Source organism: Caretta caretta, chromosome 4 (assembly GCF_965140235.1).
Source record: "Caretta caretta isolate rCarCar2 chromosome 4, rCarCar1.hap1, whole genome shotgun sequence".
In the NCBI taxonomy this organism is placed as follows: Eukaryota; Metazoa; Chordata; order Testudines; family Cheloniidae; genus Caretta; species Caretta caretta.
Window position 1 is genome coordinate 118,180,502 of NC_134209.1, and position 21,518 is coordinate 118,202,019.

A 21,518-nucleotide genomic window follows, 5' to 3' on the forward strand; every position below is an offset into this window, starting at 1 on the left:
TATACACACAGGTATAATTGAACTGAATGGAATCTTGGCATGAAAATCAGTTTGACTTTAACACAAGTTGGACTTTAAATGTCCAGTTGTTTTATTCCACTAATTTTAAAAATACGACCACAAAGGTGGTATTTGGACACGTGATAATTTTTTTATTTTTAAAATGGAGTAATTAAACATGGACATTTCTGGATTTTACTTACCAAGATCTTAATTCAGGGTTCTGTGATTGTTAGAGGATTTCGTTAACACCCATAGGAGGAAAAGAAATGCAGAAAATATTCAGAACCCTGAATTCAGGTCTTGGCTGGGGAAAAAGCTTTGTATCAGTACCCTCTGTAGTGCATTGTGTAACACATGATTGCAATTCTAGTTAACTAGTTTTCACTGGTTTTTTTAATCTTTTAGGTAAAATTCATTTTAATGGTTTGTACCTGCATGCGTGAAACAGATGTGTAAAGCCATGATTAACATCAGTATGAAGTATTAGCTCTTGGAACTTTAATTTTAAACTAGCATGTTTTGTAATTATATTGAGTTTTCAATGGAGAAAACAAGGGAGAGAGGGGAGTTCTTAGTGGGCAAAATCAGGGCTTTCTCATCAGCAGAATGCCAGTTAATAGGTTCCAGTGAGACTTACTCTTGTTTGTGACTGTGTCCTAGGTCACAGCTCTAAATGATGTTTAACGTACTGTAACTGAGAATTTGCTCACAAGACTTCAAAAAGTTAGTGTGGGTACTGAATTACTCCTCTCATCATAGCTGCATGTATTATTGCATGTTTAAGTTGTTTATATTTATTATAGTATATGTATCTTGATGTACAAATTTTCATGTTCTCCCCTTCCCCCAACAGGTTGTCGTATCCACTAATATTGCTGAAACATCATTAACAATAGATGGTGTTGTGTTTGTGATTGATCCTGGATTTGCTAAGCAAAAGGTAAATATGTGATGTCTTAACCTAGATTGCTTCTTGCTTAATTAGGGCAGAAAATGTTGGGAACCTGGCTTGCACATAACTTTTATTTCTACAAATATTGTTTAATGTCTTTTGTAAAAGAGAAATCTCATCGTGTGAGGGGAAGATTAGGCCTTTGGTGTTCTGGCTGTGAATGTCTCTACTTCTGCCTGACCAACTGAGAACAGGAACAGAGACTTCCATGTTTTCTTTTCCCTGACCCTCCTTCCCTTGTTATGTAATGTCACCAATACAATGCAAGATTTTGTTTCTGCTGCTCTTACATAAAATGTTTTTCTTTTACCATATGGCTCAGGAGCAGCCAAATGAAACTGATTTAGTGTTTCACTCTGCTTCTAATTTTTTTTTTTTCTTTTTGCGAGGGAGGTGGGGTATTGGTGAGAGGTTTGGGGTTTTTTGCACAGGTGCTCAGGACAGGTATGGGGTGAAGGAGCAGCAGCACAGGTTCAGTCTCTGTAGAAAGGAGGGGTGAAAGATGTGGGCTGACCAAGTGGACAAATAGCACTGTAACAGAGTTCAGGACCCATGTTTGTAGGGGCTGAAAGTGCACTTGTGGTAGCACATTCACCTACCGAAGGAAAGCTTTGCTTTGTTGCTTACTATAGGAAACTCAGGCTATTAGAAGGAACTGTCACTGGACTGAAAATTAGTGTCCCGTCCTCCTCAGTCAAAAGGAGAATTACTGTTGTGTGTTGACTTCAGAGATCGGGGCAACAAAAGAGATCTCCCTTGCATTATAGACTTGCCCAAACCATCTCCTTTTAATTATTTGTAGTTTTCTGCAATTTTTGGGCTAGAATGGTCTTCTTGGTCTGAAGTCCAGAAATGATTTTTTTGAAAGTTTGAGCAAACTCAGTTCATCCATTATTGAGATTTCTGCATGTTTTAAGAAAAATCATGAAAATCCCATCAGTGCAGTAAAATATTATACATGCATAACTCAAAAATGGCTGGGCTGCTTATTTGATTTCTGCCCAATTTGCAGACTGAGATTTAAGCAAAAAGCTGTGTTTGAAAAAATAGGGCAAGTTTTAAGTTGCGTGTTCAAATATTTTCACTTATATACAGTATGACTGTGCTTGTGGCTTATTAATATAAAGTTATAGCAATCGACAACATTGGAATGTTTTGAAATGCTTCAGTTTTTTTAAATCAATCTAAATCATGAGGGTGCCTTACAATGTGGCCCAGAGTTTGTCAGAAAGTTTCTTTGACATCAATGAATGCACGTAATCTACTGAACTAATTTTTTTTGTAGCACCCAAACATAGATTTTAAACAAAAATTCAAGCAAGTCTGCAGACTACATGTATTGTATCTAGTGTAAGGAAAGTTCTTTAATTTCCACTTTGTATTTTGTACTACGTGACAGATTCCTTAGGTTTTAAAATACAGTCTTGCTTTATGTCATCAGCACAGTTTTACAAGTTTTTGATTTCCTGACCCCTCGGTACTTGATTATTCAACCTTATAATTACGTTGAGGCTATCTGTTTTTACATGGAATTATTTGAGCACCAGCAGTGCGTTTAGCACTGTATAGAACAAATGAGAGACATGAGTCCTGCCATGAGAATCTTATAATCTAAACATACACACATTAAAAGTGGACAGGGAGCCTAACTGGAAAAGATGTTAACAAATGAGTTGAAAAGTAAACATTTCTTAGTTTAGAGGGGCAAATGTATTTGAAGCTTTCCATTACAAATCCAGTTGTTTTATGTAGCCAGAAAATTTCTCTGACATAAATGAATGCACATAATCTTCCAGTTAGAAGCAGTATTTGAAAATTTAGACTAAAACCTTTTTATTTTCTGCGTAGCATTTTTACCTACATGTGAGTGTTACTCACTTTTCTTTTCCCTGCTTCGGACTCCACTATCATATAGGTATACAATCCTCGTATTAGAGTTGAATCTCTGTTGGTGACAGCGATCAGCAAAGCATCTGCTCAGCAGAGAGCTGGCCGTGCTGGTCGTACTAGGCCAGGCAAGTGCTTCAGGCTTTATACGGAGAAGGCGTACAAAACTGAAATGCAGGTAAGATTGCTTAGTTGAATGTAGAATCTCAAAAATTGCTTTACCGTGCAAGAAACCCAAAACAACTGTCAAACACTGCTTCCCCCCCCCCCGCCAAAAAAAAACAGAACAAAAAACCAACAACAACCTCCTAATAACCACTCATCACAAAAACAAAGTACAACAACTCCACAACCCACAGAATTTAAAAAGAAAGTACTCAAAGAAAAGAGATTGCCTCACCCACCTGTCTCACTTTTACCAGATATTGCCAGCGTGTTTTAAGGTTGATGAAAAGGCAGGAGAATTAAAAGCAAAGTGGAAAACAAACTTTTTTTTTTTTTTTGGCCAGGACAACACCTATCCTGAAATTCTGAGATCCAACTTGGGATCTGTGGTGTTACAACTGAAGAAACTTGGTATAGATGACTTGGTGCACTTTGATTTTATGGACCCACCAGGTATGAACTTGTTATCAAGTTTGTTTAGAATTATATCTTGTGGATTTGCTTTTGTAAGAGTTTACTTTGTTACTCTAGAAAATTTTAATTGCAGTGGATATTGTGTAAGTAGAGACTAATAAAATGAACCAGAATTCAATCTGCCAGTTGTATTTTAACTATTTTGTGATCATCCATAATCAGCTTTCTCAGGTTATTCTGATTTTTAGTGCTCACACCCTTTTTTTACCTCCTCTCTTCCTTTCCCCCCACTAAAAACCCCCAATAACAAAACAAACAAAACACAACTCATCTTTCTGTCATTGCTTGCATGAGTGTTTTCTTTTTTATTTGAGCAAGGAGTTTCACAGTATGCCCCCTGTTCGGAGAGGATAAGGCAAAATCAAGTCATCTGTGGTAGAAAACCTATTAGTTTAGTTAATGAGGTTTTTTTACTTAACACCTTGATTACACAATCTGATTGCACATCAATTAACAATCCCATGTAAATAAGATTGGCCAGTACTTTTAAAGTTTAATGCACACTTTGGCATATTGAAGCATAAAATGAAAGTACCATCTCAATTGTGAATTTCATTTTTGTAAACCTTTAAAAATGTAAAAGAAGCCAGTTCATATTGCTACTTAAATATCAGTCTGGGCTCTGATTTTTAAAACTATATATGGCAGTATTTTTAAATCCTTGTTAAGCACTGGAATACAGTCATACAAATATGTCAGAATCCTTGTTCCCATGCAGGAGATCTGTATAATGGTAAATAGTATTACTTTATACTTTATCTGTGTATACATACATCTGGAGAAATAGAGGACAAGGACAGCATTTTTGTAAGACCAGAGGATGTTTGTTGAGACTGCAGGCATCCAAAGTTCTTCTTTTCTTTTCCTTTTAAAAGTCCTGTCTTAAAATATTGGTATTCAAAAAGTGACTTTGGACTTACTTTGTATGAAACTAAAGGAAGGGGAAGATATATCAGCATACTTGGTATAATAATAGATGTCGATGTCACTAAATATTTGACACTCTTCATATCACTTGTGTCTGGATTCTGAAAAGTGCTTTTAAAAACAAAACTCAGCCTGCAGATTAAGTATCCTTAGCAATAAAAACTGAGTTTCTTGTTCGTGAAGATAGTAAACTTTTACTAACACAATTTTTGTGAAAGAATGACAAAACTGTCAAGAAATAGGGTGGAGGTGTAATATGTATTTTGAGCAAGATAAATTTAATGCATTCTTAGTCAGTTAAGCAATAATTAAACTGTGCCCTCTGACACAGCCTTTTTGCAAGTGACCGCAAATAGAGAGCTTCTTGCCCTGTCTCTCATATGTATGGACCTGTTTGCATGCACTTTTTCTCTCTGTAGACCCAGAAAAACTTACAGTAAAAAAAAAAAAAAAAAATTTAAATGCCCCAAGTTAAAGGAAGAATAATAGTAAATATTTTTGAAGTTCATTACAGTTGAAACCCAGATGTCATGATAAACTTGTAACCATCTCTAATAGGGTAAATTAGCTGACTTAGAAAAAGGCTTTGAATCTTGTGTAGAAGTCGCCTATATCAAACTTTGAGTATTATGACAGGTTTCAGAGTAACAGCCGTGTTAGTCTGTATTCGCAAAAAGAAAAAGAGTACTTGTGGCACCTTAGAGACTAACAAATTTATTTGAGCGTAAGCTTTCGTGAGGTACAGCTCACTTCATCGGCTGCATACTGTGGGAAATACAGAAGATGTTTGTTTTTATACACACAAATCATGAAAAAATGGGTGTTTATCACTACAAAAGGTTTTCTCTCCCCCCACCCCACTCTCCTGCTGGTAATAGCTTATGTAAAGTGATCACTCTCCTTACAATGTGTATGATAATCAGGGTGGGCCATTTCCAGCACAAATCCAGGTCGCCCCCCCCTCCTCCCCCCAACAAACCCACTCTCCTGTTGGTAATAGCTTATCTAAAGTGATCACTCTCCTTACAATGTGTATGATGATAATATTATGTGATTCGTTGGTTGCTAGATCTCTATAATTGAATTTGATGACAGCTTGTGTTCTGAATTTGGTCCGCTACAGAAAGAAAAATGATAGTGTATAATAGTTTGTACTTGGTCAGATTGTTGCTTACTAAAGGCAGCTGGACTAATAGAGTGTTTTTCTTTCAGCTCCTGAAACTTTGATGAGAGCCCTAGAGCTTTTGAATTATCTAGCTGCTTTAAATGATGATGGAGACCTGACTGAATTGGGATCCATGATGGCTGAATTTCCACTGGATCCACAGCTGGCTAAAATGGTTATTGCAAGTTGTGACTACAACTGTTCTAATGAGATCCTATCTATTACTGCCATGTTGTCAGGTAATAGCAGGGGGAGGGAAAGAGATGCCAAACAAAGTCCAGATCTCCAGTTTGAGAAAACATTTTAGTTTTCCAACATCTGTACATATAAATTACTACAAACACACCTTTTAATAAAACTAGAACTGTGCCTTTCAGAGCTTATTTTATAGAATTATTCATAGTGGGTTAAAGTTTAGAAATGAAATTAACACTTACTAAAGCATGCAATATGCATGAAATGGTGAAACAAGAATTTGACTTCCTAGATTGTAGCTAAAATATCTTTTGTTTTGTTTTGTTTTTAATATGGAAGAATTCTAGGCCATTGAAACAGAAATGTATATTGCTTTGCTTAGTATGGAAGAATTCCAGGCCATTGGAACAGAAGTGTCTATGAGGATTGTTGTCCATTTCTGTTGAGGACTAGGAGTATCAGTTCAGCCACTTTATTTTTAACAACCCCCATCTAATTTGTGGTATTCCTTTATATAATTTGTAAACTCAACTCTTCCCAAAGTGATCTTATTTAAAAAAAAAAAAAAAAATTACTAACCTTAAACTCAGATAAATTAAATACTACATAAATTTCCCAAGTTTTCAAAGTAAAAAGGAAAGCCAAAAAGGGTAGTAGCATATTTATTCCAAAAATGGAAAAGGAAATTTCATTTCATTTAATGGATATGTGTGTACAGCTATATTTTGCTGTTGCAAAACATGAATGTTAGTATGCTGTAGCAGAGCTGATTGTCAAGAAATGTCGTCTGAGGAAAAAAACAAGAAGTCAAGCGGGTTCCATGTTTAAATCTCCAGTTCTGTAGAATGATTGACTTTTGCGCAGTCTTAACAAGATGGCAGCAAGTTTTAGTCCATTGTGGTGATGAGGATATTAATATTGGTTCTTACCATTTACAGACTTGTTTACAATACAATTATACTTCTGATCTTTCTTGAAATGGTTCAAGCTTAATGTAGATGATTAGAAAAATGTTTTGGCTAAGTGTAAAATCTTGCTTTAGTTTAGTCTCAGCATATTAATGATGTGAAAGTTTTGTAAGAACAAGCTAAAATGTTTGCAGAGTTTTTGACTGTTCAGACTCAGAGCAGATGGGCAGGGCAGAATCTAATCATTTTTAACTAAATTGTAGTCTTATTTGCGGAGGTGGTGGTAGGTTGGTGCCTGCCTTTTCTGTCACATTTTCCTTTCCCCTTCCTACCCACCCCAAAAGTTATATTAAAGAGAAAGTATAAGGCAAATAAACTTTTGAATTTAATATCTTGCCTTTTATTTTCTACTGAGTATGTTAGGGGTCATCTTGATGAATAGCGCACAGAAATCTGGGGTGTAATTCTACAGGGCACCAGCATGTCACACACTTAACTGTCTGTGTGGTCCCTGCTACCATACAATAGAAGTTTCTAAGGGGACATTGACCTGCTGCTATTTCAAAACTGAGGGCACCTTAGAAAGCTTCTAGTGGGAGATTGTGGGGACCACACAAACAGTGTGTGGCATGTAGTGCGCTGTAGATTTATACCCCAGCTTGTTGTGCACTATCTGTTTGTCTAGACAAGACTTTTTTTTTCTATTTAGCTTTCTCCCCTCCAAGCCTATATTTAAAAAAATCACCACCATCTATTAGGATTAATAATAATATGTAGAAAGCTGGCCGCTTAGGATTGTGTCTTTCTTGGATGTAGTTAAATTACTGTTTGTTAAAACCAAAAATCCAAAAAATGTTCTACAAGGCAAACAGCTGGGCTGGTCACAACATGTTTCAGAAAGCACATATAGGAGCTATCCAGTATCAATTCTGAGATTAGTTTTTCGGATTAAATGGAAGAGGTAAATACCAAAAAGGAGGAAGGAATAGCGTTATTGACCACAACAGCAAATAAGTTAGTTAAACCTTCATACAATAAGTTCCTTTTACAAAAAGCTGTTTTGAGGATGTGAAGGCTTGTTTAAATTAGGTAAAGCCAGGACATTTGCTATTATTCATTCCTTAACTCACTGTTTTGAATACTTTGTAGCACTTGCTAAATTGCAGGCTTATGGAGATCTCTTCCACATTTAGGAAAAACAGTGAGTCAGTGGAGTGACAGCATAATTTGTTTTTTATTTGCTCAAGTTAAACTTAGCTTTTTAATATTTTTTTATTTCCTTTATTTTCAAATATGGGACTTTAAAGATGTTGGGTTGTGGAAGAAACATCTTCATTTACATTGTATTTGATCCATTGGTCTTTCAGATTTGTTACCATGTGAATTGAAGAGTAGGGTTCTTCCACTAACATTGCTGTTACAATGTCCACCTTTTATTGGAATTTCATGCAGTATTCAACTCGTGCAGTATAGCCAGTCTTTAAATGTAGCATTTACTAGCTTTTATGAGAGAGAAAAATCAAAAGGTCCTTGTCTGTGTTACAGGCAAATGATATCTAGAATAGTGTTTCTAATTAGGTTTGTGGGCTTTAGTTGTGAAAAAGTGCAAAAAGTCCCAAGTGACTGGAAAAAATAAAGAACATAGGCCTTCAGGGCTCTTCTTTCAGCATGTTTCATAGCATTAAATTAACTTAAAACGCATACAAAACCTTATGTTGCTGTCTACTTAAAGAAAAATCAAACTGTGTTTTTTTTTTTAAATGAGGTGAAGACCTTGTATAACAACTTTCAGCCTCATGAATTAAGATAAGTGTTGCAAACCTATCAAATTGGGGTGGCTGCTTATAAAACGTTGACAGACCATAGAACTAAGTGATGCTGCAGTAAATATTTGTGCACTTAAATTGTCTATTCGTCTGTTAGATTTTTGGCACTTAATTTCTGGTTTTGAATTAAAAGTCAAAGCATGCTCATGGATAAAATCACGTGTATAAGAGAAACTGAGGATAGGCAGAATTCATCAACTTCAGAGTGGGAGTTTTATTTCAAATAGTGCCAAAGGGCGGTTTAACCTTCCACCACTACCGCTACCATCATGACCTTGGACTTCTTTATACTTTCTCATTCACATAAGTTTCTGTGTACCAGTGCTGATAGCAATACCTACTGGAGGTGACAGAATACATGTAAGGTTGAAATTACCTAGCAGCAGACTAGTAGTAAAATTTCACCAGCTGCACTAGTGCAATATAGTTTGAAAATTCTCTTCTGTACTTTTGTCCACAGAGAGCCTCTCTGAAAAAGACTTCCTCTTAATTAGACAATCGTTGTCACTTTGATACTGCTGTGTGGTACAGCTATCAGCACTGGGTCTTGAACTAAGATCTGTTGAGCCTTCTAGTATATTTAGGCAATCTTGATGGCCTTCAGAATAGAGATTTTGATGCCTACATATAGTTCTAGTCAAAATAATCAGGTACTCTGTAGCTTTGAAACCCTCTTGTCTTACAGATGTGGTTAGGTGTTGATGTACCAAATCAAGGTAGTAAACAGTCCAAGATGCAGTTGGAGGCCATCCTGCCCTGCCCTATGCTCTGTGAACTGACCTAGCTAGGCCTTGTTCCTCTATCTGTGAATGCGTGACTCATCGATATGGGCGTTTGTGTTGGGCCCATACCAACCTTGTTTAGTCCCACAGTGTTTTGTTCGCCCCACGGAAGCCAAGAAAGCAGCAGATGAAGCCAAGATGAGGTTTGCCCACATAGATGGAGATCATTTGACCTTGCTGAATGTCTACCATGCTTTCAAACAAAGTAAGTGTAAACCTAAGCATTTATATAATATGCATTAACTCTTAATATTACCATCCTCTATGCCTGGTGTCAAGTGTGAATTAAGCGAACCTATTTCAAAGTACCAGCTTTTTATATAACAGAGAATTTTTAAATAAATAAATGTTATCATGTGAGGAAAGATTGGCATCTTTTTAACAATGCTATCTCTCTTACCTTAGAACTAGGAAGTAATCTCATTTATCTGGAAGATTGACTTATTAACACCTGAACTCTGGCTGCTGCCCAGTTGTATTTCTTGACTACCAGTTCCCCTGCAGCTTTTGTTAGATCTGCGCCATGGGTTGCCTCTGTGCCTTTCTGAATTGGACTTAGGCACTGAGTTTTTCAGGTGGCAGATGCAGATAGTTTAAGAAACTATTTTAAGAATATTGTAGAGTTTTATAAAATGTTGGGGTTGTTTCTGATGTTTCTTTTCCTGTAAAATTACATGCCAAAGTTATCACAAGTCCACCTGTTGAGCTGAGAGGGAGAGAGAATAAAACCTACAAATGTAAAATCCCTTTAAGAGACACTTGAAATAGCACATCTGTATCCCTCAAACAAAATTTTTGTTTTAAAGTTGGGTATCTTGGTCTGGCCCAGGTCTTGAAGTGAGTGCTGGGTAGCCTTGGACAGCAAGGAATCTACCTTTCCCAGGCATATGAAATATTAGGCATAGAAAACCTGAATTTTGCTTGTCTTGGGCAGAGGGTAATGTCTCTGGGGAGTTTTGAGGAGGGGATATTTCAGAGTTGGGAGGAGAGGAGCATTTCTGGAACCAGGTTGATTTGGGAAAAAGGCTGGTTAGGGGGCCGAAATGTTGGAATAAGTCTCAAGGAGATTAATTTTTAGAAGAGCATAGGTGACATGTCAATAGTGAATGGTAAGTTTATCACATGGCTCTGTAATTTATCACATGGATATCACTTGTACATATATGGCTTGTATGTGTATATACAAACACAGTATACTCTCCTCCAAACCCATCACTCTTTTTGTTCAAAAATATTTCGGCAGTTTGAGCAAGATCAAATGACAGAGAGGTTAAGATAAGCAGTTCTATCTCTTTTTGAAAAATAACTATAAAAGTGGCATCCTGGGTTTCAGTATTTTCCATCAACCATTTCCATGTCAAATTTGCTTTGTTTGTAAGTCAAAAGATTAGATGAACCACCAAGAAAGCTTCACATGGAGTTTAACAATCCAGCTGTATTTTTACATAATCAGTAGAAGAAAAGGTAGATTTTAAAAAAATTTGAACTCAAGACTTGGCTGGCAGCTTTGGTGTATGATGCAAAATTGAATCCAGTTTACTCTTCCATAACCTTATTGCAGCGCTAACAGGAGTAAAAACTGTAGGTTTTTAAAGTTAAATTTGTATGTAGAATTAAAATGCCATTATTACCTATTTGCTTTTTGACTATAACCACATGTGGCGCTCCAGTAGCGAGAGAGTGTCCATTTTTTTTTGATAAAAGAGCCTACAGATGTCTTCAGATCTTCACTTTGAGCAGCAGTTAAGAGGCTTCTGTGAAAACTCACTATTAGTTTTGGAGAAGCTTGCACTGCTGCCACCTTTATGCTATCTGCTCTTTAGATTGAGGACTTGAGGCTCTAGGATTCTCCATGTACCTTTTATGGACACTTAATTTGAACATTTTTTGGAAGCCTGCAAGTGAAGGAAGTGCTTGACTTAGAGGGTGAAAACAATGCTGCTTATGAAAATGAGATTTAGAATACTCTGCCGAAAGTGATAGCAGCTTTCAGTCCTCACTTAGCATCAAAATAATATTTATTGGTGGTGTTGTGTTGGGTCCTAGGTCTATCTTGTTTGGGATCCAGCAGTTGTGGCAAATACCTTAGTGTTAGTACAACTGTTTTTACCCCCAAAAGAGAGTCATGTGCTGTTATGAATACAGTTTTTCCTCCTAAACCACTGTCTCTTTACAAGTACTCTGGTGAAACATACGTTCAGTAATGATTAAAGGAAAACTGACGTGACAGTACATTTACAACGGAGCTGTGGTGATGTGTTCAGTTTGAGTAAGATGCCACTCTCTGCATGTGGAAATACCTGGGGAACCAATTTTTTCTTAATTTCACAGTGTTCCTATGGTACCTTATTTTGAGCTGCGGACTGCAAGTGGATATTCTTTTGTACAGGACATTATAAAACTCCGGTTAAGTTCAGTGAAGATGATAAGGATTAAATGGCATGCAGTTGAGATTTTCTCTCCAGTGTTTGGCTTAATAACTTTAAATTACTCTAGGGCTAGTTTGTACTGTTCATTCTACCAAAAAGCCTCTACATTAATCCTTTGTTTGTAAGGTGTCTTATGAGAGGAAAGTATAATCTATTTTTAATAGTTACAACATCTTGGCTTCTACAAAATAACTTGACAGCTTCCTCAATACGAAATTTATCTTTTTTTGCTAGTCTGAAAATACAGAAAACATACTCGGAAAACAAGTACCTTAAATTTTGCACAACTTTGTACTTTTCACCTGTTCACTTATACTTAAGTGAAGGATCACTTCTCTAAATGTTCAGGCCAGTGTCCTTTAAGAATGAAGTGATCCTACAGTCTAATTTCACTCAGCATATATAAAGTGTTCATGAACATGGAAGACTTCTTTTTAACAAATAATATATAGTAATAATACATTAAGACAAAAGAGGCAGTTCTGCTCTACTTGGCACTGGTGAGGCCTCAGCTGTGTGGTCACCACATCTTTTTTGATGTGCGGACAAATTAGAGAGAGTCCAGATGAGAACAACAAAAATGGTATGTTGAGAGAATATCACCTATGAGGAAAAATTTTAAAACAAAACAACTGGGCATGTTTAGTCTTGAGAAAAGAAGATAGGTAGGGACCTGACAAGTCCTAGAATATCAGGGTTGGAAGGGACCTCAGGAGGTCATCTAGTCCAACCCCCTGCTCAAAGCAGGATCAATTCCCCAATTTTTGCCCCAGATCCCTAAATGGCCCCCTCAAGGATTGAACTCACAACCCTAGGTTTAGCAGGCCAGTGCTCAAACCAAGTCTTCAAATATGATAAGGGCTGTTTATAAAGATGATGTCCCTGGCCACTGAATGTACGATAAGTAATCTGCAGCAAGGGAGATGTTGGTTAGGTGTTAGGAAAACTTTCTGATTTAAGGATTGTTTCAGTAGTGGAACAGGCTTCCAAGGGAGATTGTGGAATTTCCATGCTTGAAGGCTTTTAAGAACAGATTAGACAAACACCTGTCAGGGATGGTCTTAGATATACATGGTCCATGGACTTGAGCTCCTTTCAGCTCTTCATATCTATGATTAAGTAATGCTGCTTTTGTCAGATTAGTAAAGCCGCAAAGGTAATTTCAGGTGCATCTTTTGAAGAGAAACTGGCATTGCAGAGCTACATTTCTTAAGTACTTTTGGTATTGTCTAAATGTTTCTGATTTTTGTTATTGAAGGGAACTGATGCTGTGTTTAATGTTATCACCCTTCTTTAAATACACTGAAATGAGCTAATGTTACAATGTCTCGATAGAACCACCATTTCTGAACAGTAAAAGGAGTAAAGTGTGAGCGTACCCATGGTAGGCAACTAGTCTGGATAATCTAGAGCACTAGAAGTATGGAATTCTGGAGATGTTACTGTGATAGGCTGTGTCCAGCCGCTTATGTCTGCTTTAATTTTCCCTTCAAAAGGCAGAAAACACTTAACCTACCACTCCTCTAAGGTAGCTAAAGCATGCTTCTGCTGCTCTTTAAAGATGAAAAAGCTCTATAAAAGGGCTTAATATTTAAGGAGGTTTTATTATTCATTTGATTTAGTTGATGCATCAATGCAATATAGTTGTACTAGTCTCTCTCATGCATTCATTACCCATATAACAGTAGTTAGTAAAGATTTCCACATGCTACTTGCAGCCTGTTCATTTTTCCTAGCAGTGTGGGCCAAGGTTATTTGCACTTGTGTGGCATAGTGCCTCTCATCTTAGGAAGAAAGACATTTATTGGCATAGCATGTGAGCAAGACAATAGTGTTTAGACATGTATGTGTATTACCGCACACAAAAAATGCTAGGTATATTCTGTGGTTCTGGCCACACATTTTCTGAGTAGAAGACAATTTAGCCAAGTTATCTAATGTATAAAATCCATTGAAGAGCCTAAGAACGATTAGCACTTACAAAATATGGATTTTGTTTCTGGTTCATCTGATTGACCATTCAGTTGGTCACTGTTTTATTTATTTGTTTTAATGGGATAAAAAGTTCAGTTTTGGATGATTAATGATTTTTTTTTAATGTTGCAGATCATGAGTCGGTTCAGTGGTGTTATGACAACTTCATTAACTACAGGTCCCTGATGTCTGCAGACAATGTACGCCAACAGCTGTCACGAATCATGGATAGATTTAATTTGCCTCGTAGAAGCACAGACTTTACAAGCAGAGACTATTATATCAATATAAGAAAGGCTTTGGTTACTGGATATTTTATGCAGGTATGTGTGTATCTGTATATGAAATGTGTAGACTCCTCAGTTTTTGCTGTGTAGATTTTAACTTTACCTTAATTAACTATCACCAGTTATACAACTTATATGAATATTACTTATAAAAATGTTTAACCATAATTTATTCAAATCTATTTAGTAGAAGATTTATTGAGTAGGAGTGTGCAATCAACCTGACAAATGGCAGTCATCTCAAGAAAACCACACACTTGGAAGAGAAATTGCAGTTAAACTAATCTAATTTTTTCAAATGTTATTTCTTTAGTCTTTACTAGTTACCTTGCTGAATAGCTGGCGATTAATCCCTGGTAAATATTGTAAAAGAAACAAACCAAAGCACAGTCCTAATACAGTTGTCTTTCAAATAAAATGATTTTAAAATGCAAAATAGACAGTGTCTAATCTGACAGAACTACAGAAAATATATTTGTATAATTGTTTCTGATATTTGAAGCATGAGAAGGAAACTGCATTACAACTGCCATATTGGTTTTCCAATATGAAAGAGGGAGGATCAGGTAGCTGTTTGCTTTAGCAAGTTTAAAATAAAAATTAAGTTTTACAGTGGTAATAAGTTTCCATTTGGATAATGGTCAACTGCTTCTAAAAGCAAATGCTCTGAGCATTTTGATTAAAGTATTGACTCATTATTTTTAAATATGTAGGAATTGTTACGCTTGTCATGACTAATGCTCTATTTAGAGCTTCATTGTTGGACAGGATATTGTGTTAAACATTGAGGTTATTCTAATTATCGAATCATAATATATATGGACTGCAAACTTGTGCTCCAACAATTGTCAGCAAGTGACTTATAAATACTGATAAATATTTAAGCTGAACCAGTGATTGATCATTTCAGCCTTGACACTGTCAGTGATAAACCATGGGTGGAGCACAGACTCCATAATTGATCTATCAGAGTCCCAGGGAAGGAGATAGAAAAATATTGCAAGACTGTCAACCTTTTTCTCAAACTTCTTTTCCCTATGTAGAATGGTGATATATCCCACAACAGTTAGTTCTCTTGGGAGAGTTATAGCACTGGCCCCTGTCTGCTTTTTAATTGTCCACGTTTCTATAATTGTGCGCTCTGATGCATAGTGAGGAATTACTCCAGAATACCAGCAGACATAAAATTTGTATACTTGGTACTTGCAAGGAAATCAAGCCATATTCACTGTTTACTTTCTAAAAGAAAATTTTAGCTGATCAGAAAATGCGGGAGAGCTGTATTCTTAGGAGAGGACTGCTAAATGGCTACTCAGTAAGCCAGTCTGCCTTTTAGTGAAAGCGTAGTTTACATAGACTTATTTTGTGCCAGGTTCTTTCTTTTAAAAAGTTACTAACATGTCCATTGATTTTGTGTATTTTGATGGGAGAAAAGCTCATGTGACTTTGATGTTTTATGTTTGTGTGAATTCACCTTTTAGTGGGTAACTCTTTAACAGTAGTATTATGATCTTTTGTTTTATTTTATATTAAAATACAAAAGATTACATTTATGTACCATTAAAATTACATATAAACCAAAAATGGAAATCACGGTTTTCATACTAATGTTATCTGAACAATGGACTGTATATTTTAATTATAGTAAACATTTCTCATAAACAGTAATGTATTAAGACAGAAATTTAGAGAACAAACCTGTTTAGTCTGTGGTTTAAACCAAAAACAATCGCCAAAAGATCTGCCACAAGCTTGCTGGATTAAGTTTCCTATCTGTACTAATACCTGACAAGGGCATTGAGACCTGATTATTGACACTGGTATAAGTTACTAGAGAAGTGCAGAGTTTTAACTAAGAAATAAATGGAAAATACACTGACAGATTTAATGTTACTCTTGAGAATGTTCTGACTTTTTATACTTTGTTAATTTTTTTCATTTTTAAGAGGGGAAAATGTTAAATTCTACATTAGTTAAATTTGAGTGCTGGAGAAAAAATGGTTTTATAACTGTAGTTCATAATTGTTAAAACACTTGCAGCGCACATACTCTTCTCAGTCTAAGCTTTATTTCCTCATACAAATTTCAGGCCCTAAAGTATTTAAATTCCTTGGCCTTCAGGGCGCAAATAGCTATATAGAAACTTCAGCACTTCTTTTGCACTTGCATCTTTTAATTTCTACTTTCAAATCTATTTTTGGAAAGCTGTGAGAAAATATTACATAAATGTTAAAATAAATAGATATGTTCTGAACATAAGTGAAAGATGCTATTGCAAATGTGAAGTATTGGCTCGTGAAATACGTCAAAAATAGTACTTCATGTAACTCTTTGTAAGTGTGCCTTAGGAGATGGTCCTCAGTAAGGGCGTTATTAGACAGACACGTACATAAATATTCCTTCATTTCACACCTAGGTCTAACAGATAGTTGAGACATAAGAAGCCCTAAGAGATGAGACTATATATTTTGTATGCTTTGCATTAGCCTATAGTATTCAGATTAGAATACATAAAAATGAAAGGGGAAAATAGAAAAATGAATGGCCTTTGATATATAGGAGATCGGACTCGATGATCTAATCATCTTGTCTGGCCTTAAATTTTATGTATCTATTAGAAAAATGGCAGCACATTTATTTATTTCCCTTTTCATTGTTACCTGGTCATAATCCTGTCTGATCTGATAAAAACAGATCACGAAGAACTAAATTTTCATGCTTTAAAAAATAATATATTTCTGCTCTAATAAACAGTTGTTTAAGTGTAAAAACTGAAATTGTGTGGCTTTAGAAATCTTTAAGGACGGAGCCAAAATAACTTCATGGGAAGTACTAAACTGTGTTAAAAGGTGGGATAATTAGCCTCCAAAAAGGAAGTTAAGGAAACAAACAAAATGGGAAAATAACTGAATTGGAAAAGTGCAAGAAAAGGAAGTAATTGCAGGTATAATTGCACTGTCCCAAAATTTGGAGGATACCTGCATCTCAGCGATGCCTGAGGAGGCAAAGGCAAAACAAACGGAATCTTCTATATAAATCTAAACATTTTATCAAAAATAATTTCAAAAAGATTACTAGCATCAGTGAAGTATTCAATAAATATTGACAGGTTTTATTGCAGATAGTAGGCTTTTGAATATTGTTACAAAAATGAAGGGGGGAAAAAACCTTGCTGCTGCAAATGTTTTTGTCCTGGTAAATGTATATGCTTTTACAGTGCTTAATGCATTGATGCCCTGATCCCGTTGTTGTTTATTTTATATATAGTGCATTCAAACTATGATTCTCTTGATGCTCAAGTTATAGTTAATGGCTGTAACTCAAAACCTTTTGTTAAAAAGTGGTATGTGCCAGTTGTCTTCTTTTCCCACTCCACTTCCACTGTCGCTTCAGTGGAACCACTGGCAATCAATATTGGGGAATAAAAATAGGTAACGTCATATAAAATTGGTTTTATGCATATGTTTTATTGTATGTTTCAAAACCGTCAAGATCAATCCAGAACTTCTCAAAATGATCGAGTGTTACTGTTTCTGGCTATAAGATAAATGACAGGAAAATGGAAGCTATGATGCTAAGCATGAGGAAACCAGAAGTTGAGATTTTTGTATAAATTTAAATAGAGCCAAGAGAGATTCAGATACTAAATGTACATGTTATTAATAAGAAAATTTACAGCAAATATTCCCTAAAATAAAATATTTAAATAAATGAGGAGTTCTTCCCTTCCTTTTCTACATATGATAGAACCAGTTAAACAATTTTTCTCCCAGGAATATTTTTAACCAATATATTCCATTCCCAATCCAGGAAACAAAATTGATTAAAATATTTTATTAAAATAGTGGGAATTATCCAAGAGTGAATCATTATTGGGTGGTCATCCAAACCTGAAATAAAGTAATGGTATAATCTGTGAATTTCCTTTTGTGTTGAAAATGAGAAGTTAGGTAAAAATTACCAATTCTTTAGGAATATTTTAAAAGGGATATTTCAAAACACACCACTGCAAATAATATCCCAGAGATTTTAGATAATGCCACAAAAGGTGTAAGAAACATAAGCACAAAAACTTTAAAAATATATAAGAATTTCTCTTAATATGACATTGGGGAAATATCCTGATTTGCTATAAGTAAGGACAGGTAGTTATTTCTTTCAAATACTTGTGACGTAAGCAGATAAATATTTTTAATTACTGTGGTAGCAGAAATGAAAAACAACTGTAGAAATGTGGTTGGTAAGAACAAAAGAATGAAGATAAATGAAATAATTTACTGCCTGTGCTAGATTCACAATTCAGGAAAGATGGCCTAAGATGAACTGATTAAAAAAAATCATTGATATAACTAGCTTACCTCCATAATCTAGACTATTTCAACTCTGTTATTTCCTTTCATTATTTTTCTATCACCCTTTTAATATTTGTGACAAAACAAATAGAATTGTTGATAGTACAAAATATCTTCAATAAAGGGATGATGAATTAGCTTTAGATTAACTCTGTAAATAAAACTAGTGATATAAAGATCTCTGAATACTTTACCAAATACTAATAAATTAAGTATTGCAACATCTCTGTGATGTAGGCATTATCTCTTCACAGACAGGGAACTTGGACATGGAGAGGTTAATTGACTGTAGCAAGGTCACAGCAAAAGTGTGTTGCTAAACCTGCATCTCTCAGCTCTGAGTCGTATGCCATAACCACAAGACCATTCTTCCTCCTGTCATACTGGATCTCCAGCTCTTTTATTGGGCTTATGCATTTTTCAGATCCAAAGTGTTAGTAGAAACTATATTATTATAGGTCCATTATTATAATCCAAAGTACTATTGTAGTTGATGTCAGATGAGAATTTAAGAATCAACATATTGTTCCTTTGTCAGTCCAAGAGGCAGTAGAATGACTAAAGTGCTTGAGTTAGATGTCTTTGTTGGACTGATACTGGATTTGTAAGATATTGCTATTAAAAACTTCTTCCAAAGTTTTCATTTTAAAGAACTGTATTTGGTATGCTTTTGTGCTAGAGATCCTCTTCCTAAAGTAAGAACTATGAGCCAGTTTTGTATCACTTTGTCTCTTGCTTAAATTGCGTATGAATGTTTAAGTATATCCTAGCAATTTCCAAAAACACCAGAAATCTTGACAGGCAATATAAATAGTTACTCTTGGCTGGCAAGTATGCAAAGTCCATATGAGGTTTAGAAAGTTAAGCTTATATATTTTAGAAAAAGAAACAAGTATTTTCAAGGTAAGACGTCTGCTATAGAGTTGTGCAGACAATAAACAGGTGAGTAGTTTTAAACAATTTCAAACAGTTCACAAAGAAGAGATTTAGTTTCTTACATGTAATGAAAACCTCTGTTTTTTGTTTTGTTTTTAATTTAGGTGGCACATTTGGAGCGAACAGGGCATTACTTAACAGTGAAGGACAACCAGGTGGTGCAGTTACATCCTTCCACAGTTCTTGATCACAAACCTGAATGGGTGCTTTATAATGAATTTGTCCTTACAACAAAGAATTACATCCGCACATGTACAGATATCAAGCCAGAATGGTGAGCAAAAACACTTGAACATTTTCTCTTGTTCTAAGAATCTTTTTTTTTAAATCTGAAGATGTTTTCTCAAAATTCCCTAAAGTTAGTACTTTTTTTCACAACTGTCTCTATAAAACGTGTTTTCCTATAAAATGTTTTGATGGAGTAGCTGGATTTGTGCACTTACAGGTGACTTGAGCTCCCTTGATCTGTACATATAGCTCCCATACATTAGTGGGGGCTATATGTGTGAACAAGGGGGTTTGGTTTCTGTTTTAGATGTTTATATTTGTTAGTAATGAGGAGTCCTGGGATTTGTTTTGAGGACTGAGCAGGAAGGATTTAACATTGTGTCACAGACTTGGGATGAAATCCTGGCCTCATTCAAGTCAATGGCAAAACTCCAATTGTCATCATTGCGGCTAGGATTTTTCCCTTGGTGCAAGAACTGTAGTTTCTAGGCGCTAACTTCCTGGTGGTAGATGCATGATTGCACAGTCAGGCAGGCAGTGCTGCATACTTTGTGTCTCGTTATAGGTTGTCACTTGTTTCTCTGTGTGTTGTACATATGACTTCATGGTTCTTGGAATCTTAAGTTGTAGAATACAGTACTTTTTTGGAATTGTTATCTGGTTATGAAGTAATCAAAAACTTTGCAGTATATCCTAAAATGTTTACAACTTCAGTATTATGATTCAATTCAGAATGCTTTTTTGGATCATTTGAATATTAGTATTTGGCACTTGGGTCAATCAGAACTTGATTTTTCTATTAAAGGCTCAAAAGCTTGTGTCTCTCACCAACAGAAGTTGGTTCAATAAAAGATATTACCTCACCTGCCTTGTCACACTAAAAATTAGGTATCTTATTCCTTCTTAATAAGAATTACTGGGAAATTTTGATCTTTGAAATGGCCACAGCCTTGAGGCTAGTGTGAACATGTTTCATAACTTTTGTACTGCTTAAGTAAGCATTAAAACTGGATATTTTTGTATGTAAAGCCACTTCTATTTTTGAAAATTTAAAATTGCCTTTGTAATGCTGGACCTAGGAGTCATAAGATGGATCTGCACATTTCTAGACAGTACTAAAGAGATGGATAATGTTTAATTATTTTACATAGCTGCTAATTAGGCAAAATGGCTACAGGCTGTATAATGTTCAAACTTGTATATTAGTGACAATTTTTTTCTCTTTTTGGCAGGTTGGTGAAAATTGCCCCTCAATATTATGACATGAGCAATTTCCCACAGTGTGAAGCAAAGAGACAGTTGGACCGCATCATTGCCAAACTTCAGTCGAAGGAATACTCACAGTACTGAATTTATGCTTTGAACTGAAGTTATTCAGAGGACGACTTTAAAAGATGAATGAACTCAGAGTTCAAGTTGTGCTCTTCACTTCGGTTCAGTAATGGCCTTTATTTGAAAGCTTTTAAATTTTTTTTTCTTTACAGTAAATATTCCATTCTGATTTCATAAATTAAACATTTATGCCTCCCTTTTGTGTTGACACTGTAGCTCATACTGGAAAAGCTGATCAATGTTTTGCAGTTTATTGAAAGTAGTTCTATATATAACAATGTTATAAGCATTTCTTTAGAAATGGTTGAAAATGCTTCTAAAATGTGATTATCGACCATGGTATGCATGATCGTTGTAATTGTTGACATTCCTTTTAGAAGTTGTGAAATGTTACAACTTGTGCTTATGTAGACACAATCTTCAGCTTCAGTACAGAGGTACTGACTTCAATAAAGTCTATTTATACTAATTTTGTGCCACAGTACGTCAGTATTTTTATTGTTTTTGATCAAAAATTTGAAGAATCATTCAATCTCCAATCTTCAATTAAACTGCTTATTTTGTTGACATCACTTTAGTCCACAGTTTTCAGAGTGTTGCAATTATCGGTGTATTGCACTTACTACAAATAGTGATAAGTGAGATATTAATATATAGTGTGTAACATGAATTCCCATGCCTAATTCTTTAAATGAT

At 35.4% G+C, this 21,518-nt stretch overlaps 1 protein-coding gene across 1 annotated transcript in view; it reads left to right on the forward strand.

Moving 5' to 3' along the window:
* DHX15 (DEAH-box helicase 15) overlaps nucleotides 1–21,291 on the forward strand; it is a 68,171-nt gene extending 46,880 nt beyond the window's left edge. The window contains exons 7-14 of the mRNA XM_048848706.2: nucleotides 857–943; nucleotides 2,871–3,020; nucleotides 3,352–3,460; nucleotides 5,621–5,812; nucleotides 9,367–9,489; nucleotides 13,820–14,010; nucleotides 19,367–19,536; nucleotides 20,723–21,291. Of these exons, the coding sequence (XP_048704663.1) occupies nucleotides 857–943; nucleotides 2,871–3,020; nucleotides 3,352–3,460; nucleotides 5,621–5,812; nucleotides 9,367–9,489; nucleotides 13,820–14,010; nucleotides 19,367–19,536; nucleotides 20,723–20,840 (1,140 nt within the window). The 3' untranslated portion in view covers nucleotides 20,841–21,291. The remainder of the gene's footprint in view (nucleotides 1–856; nucleotides 944–2,870; nucleotides 3,021–3,351; nucleotides 3,461–5,620; nucleotides 5,813–9,366; nucleotides 9,490–13,819; nucleotides 14,011–19,366; nucleotides 19,537–20,722) is intronic.
* The last annotated feature ends 227 nt before the right edge of the window (nucleotides 21,292–21,518 follow it).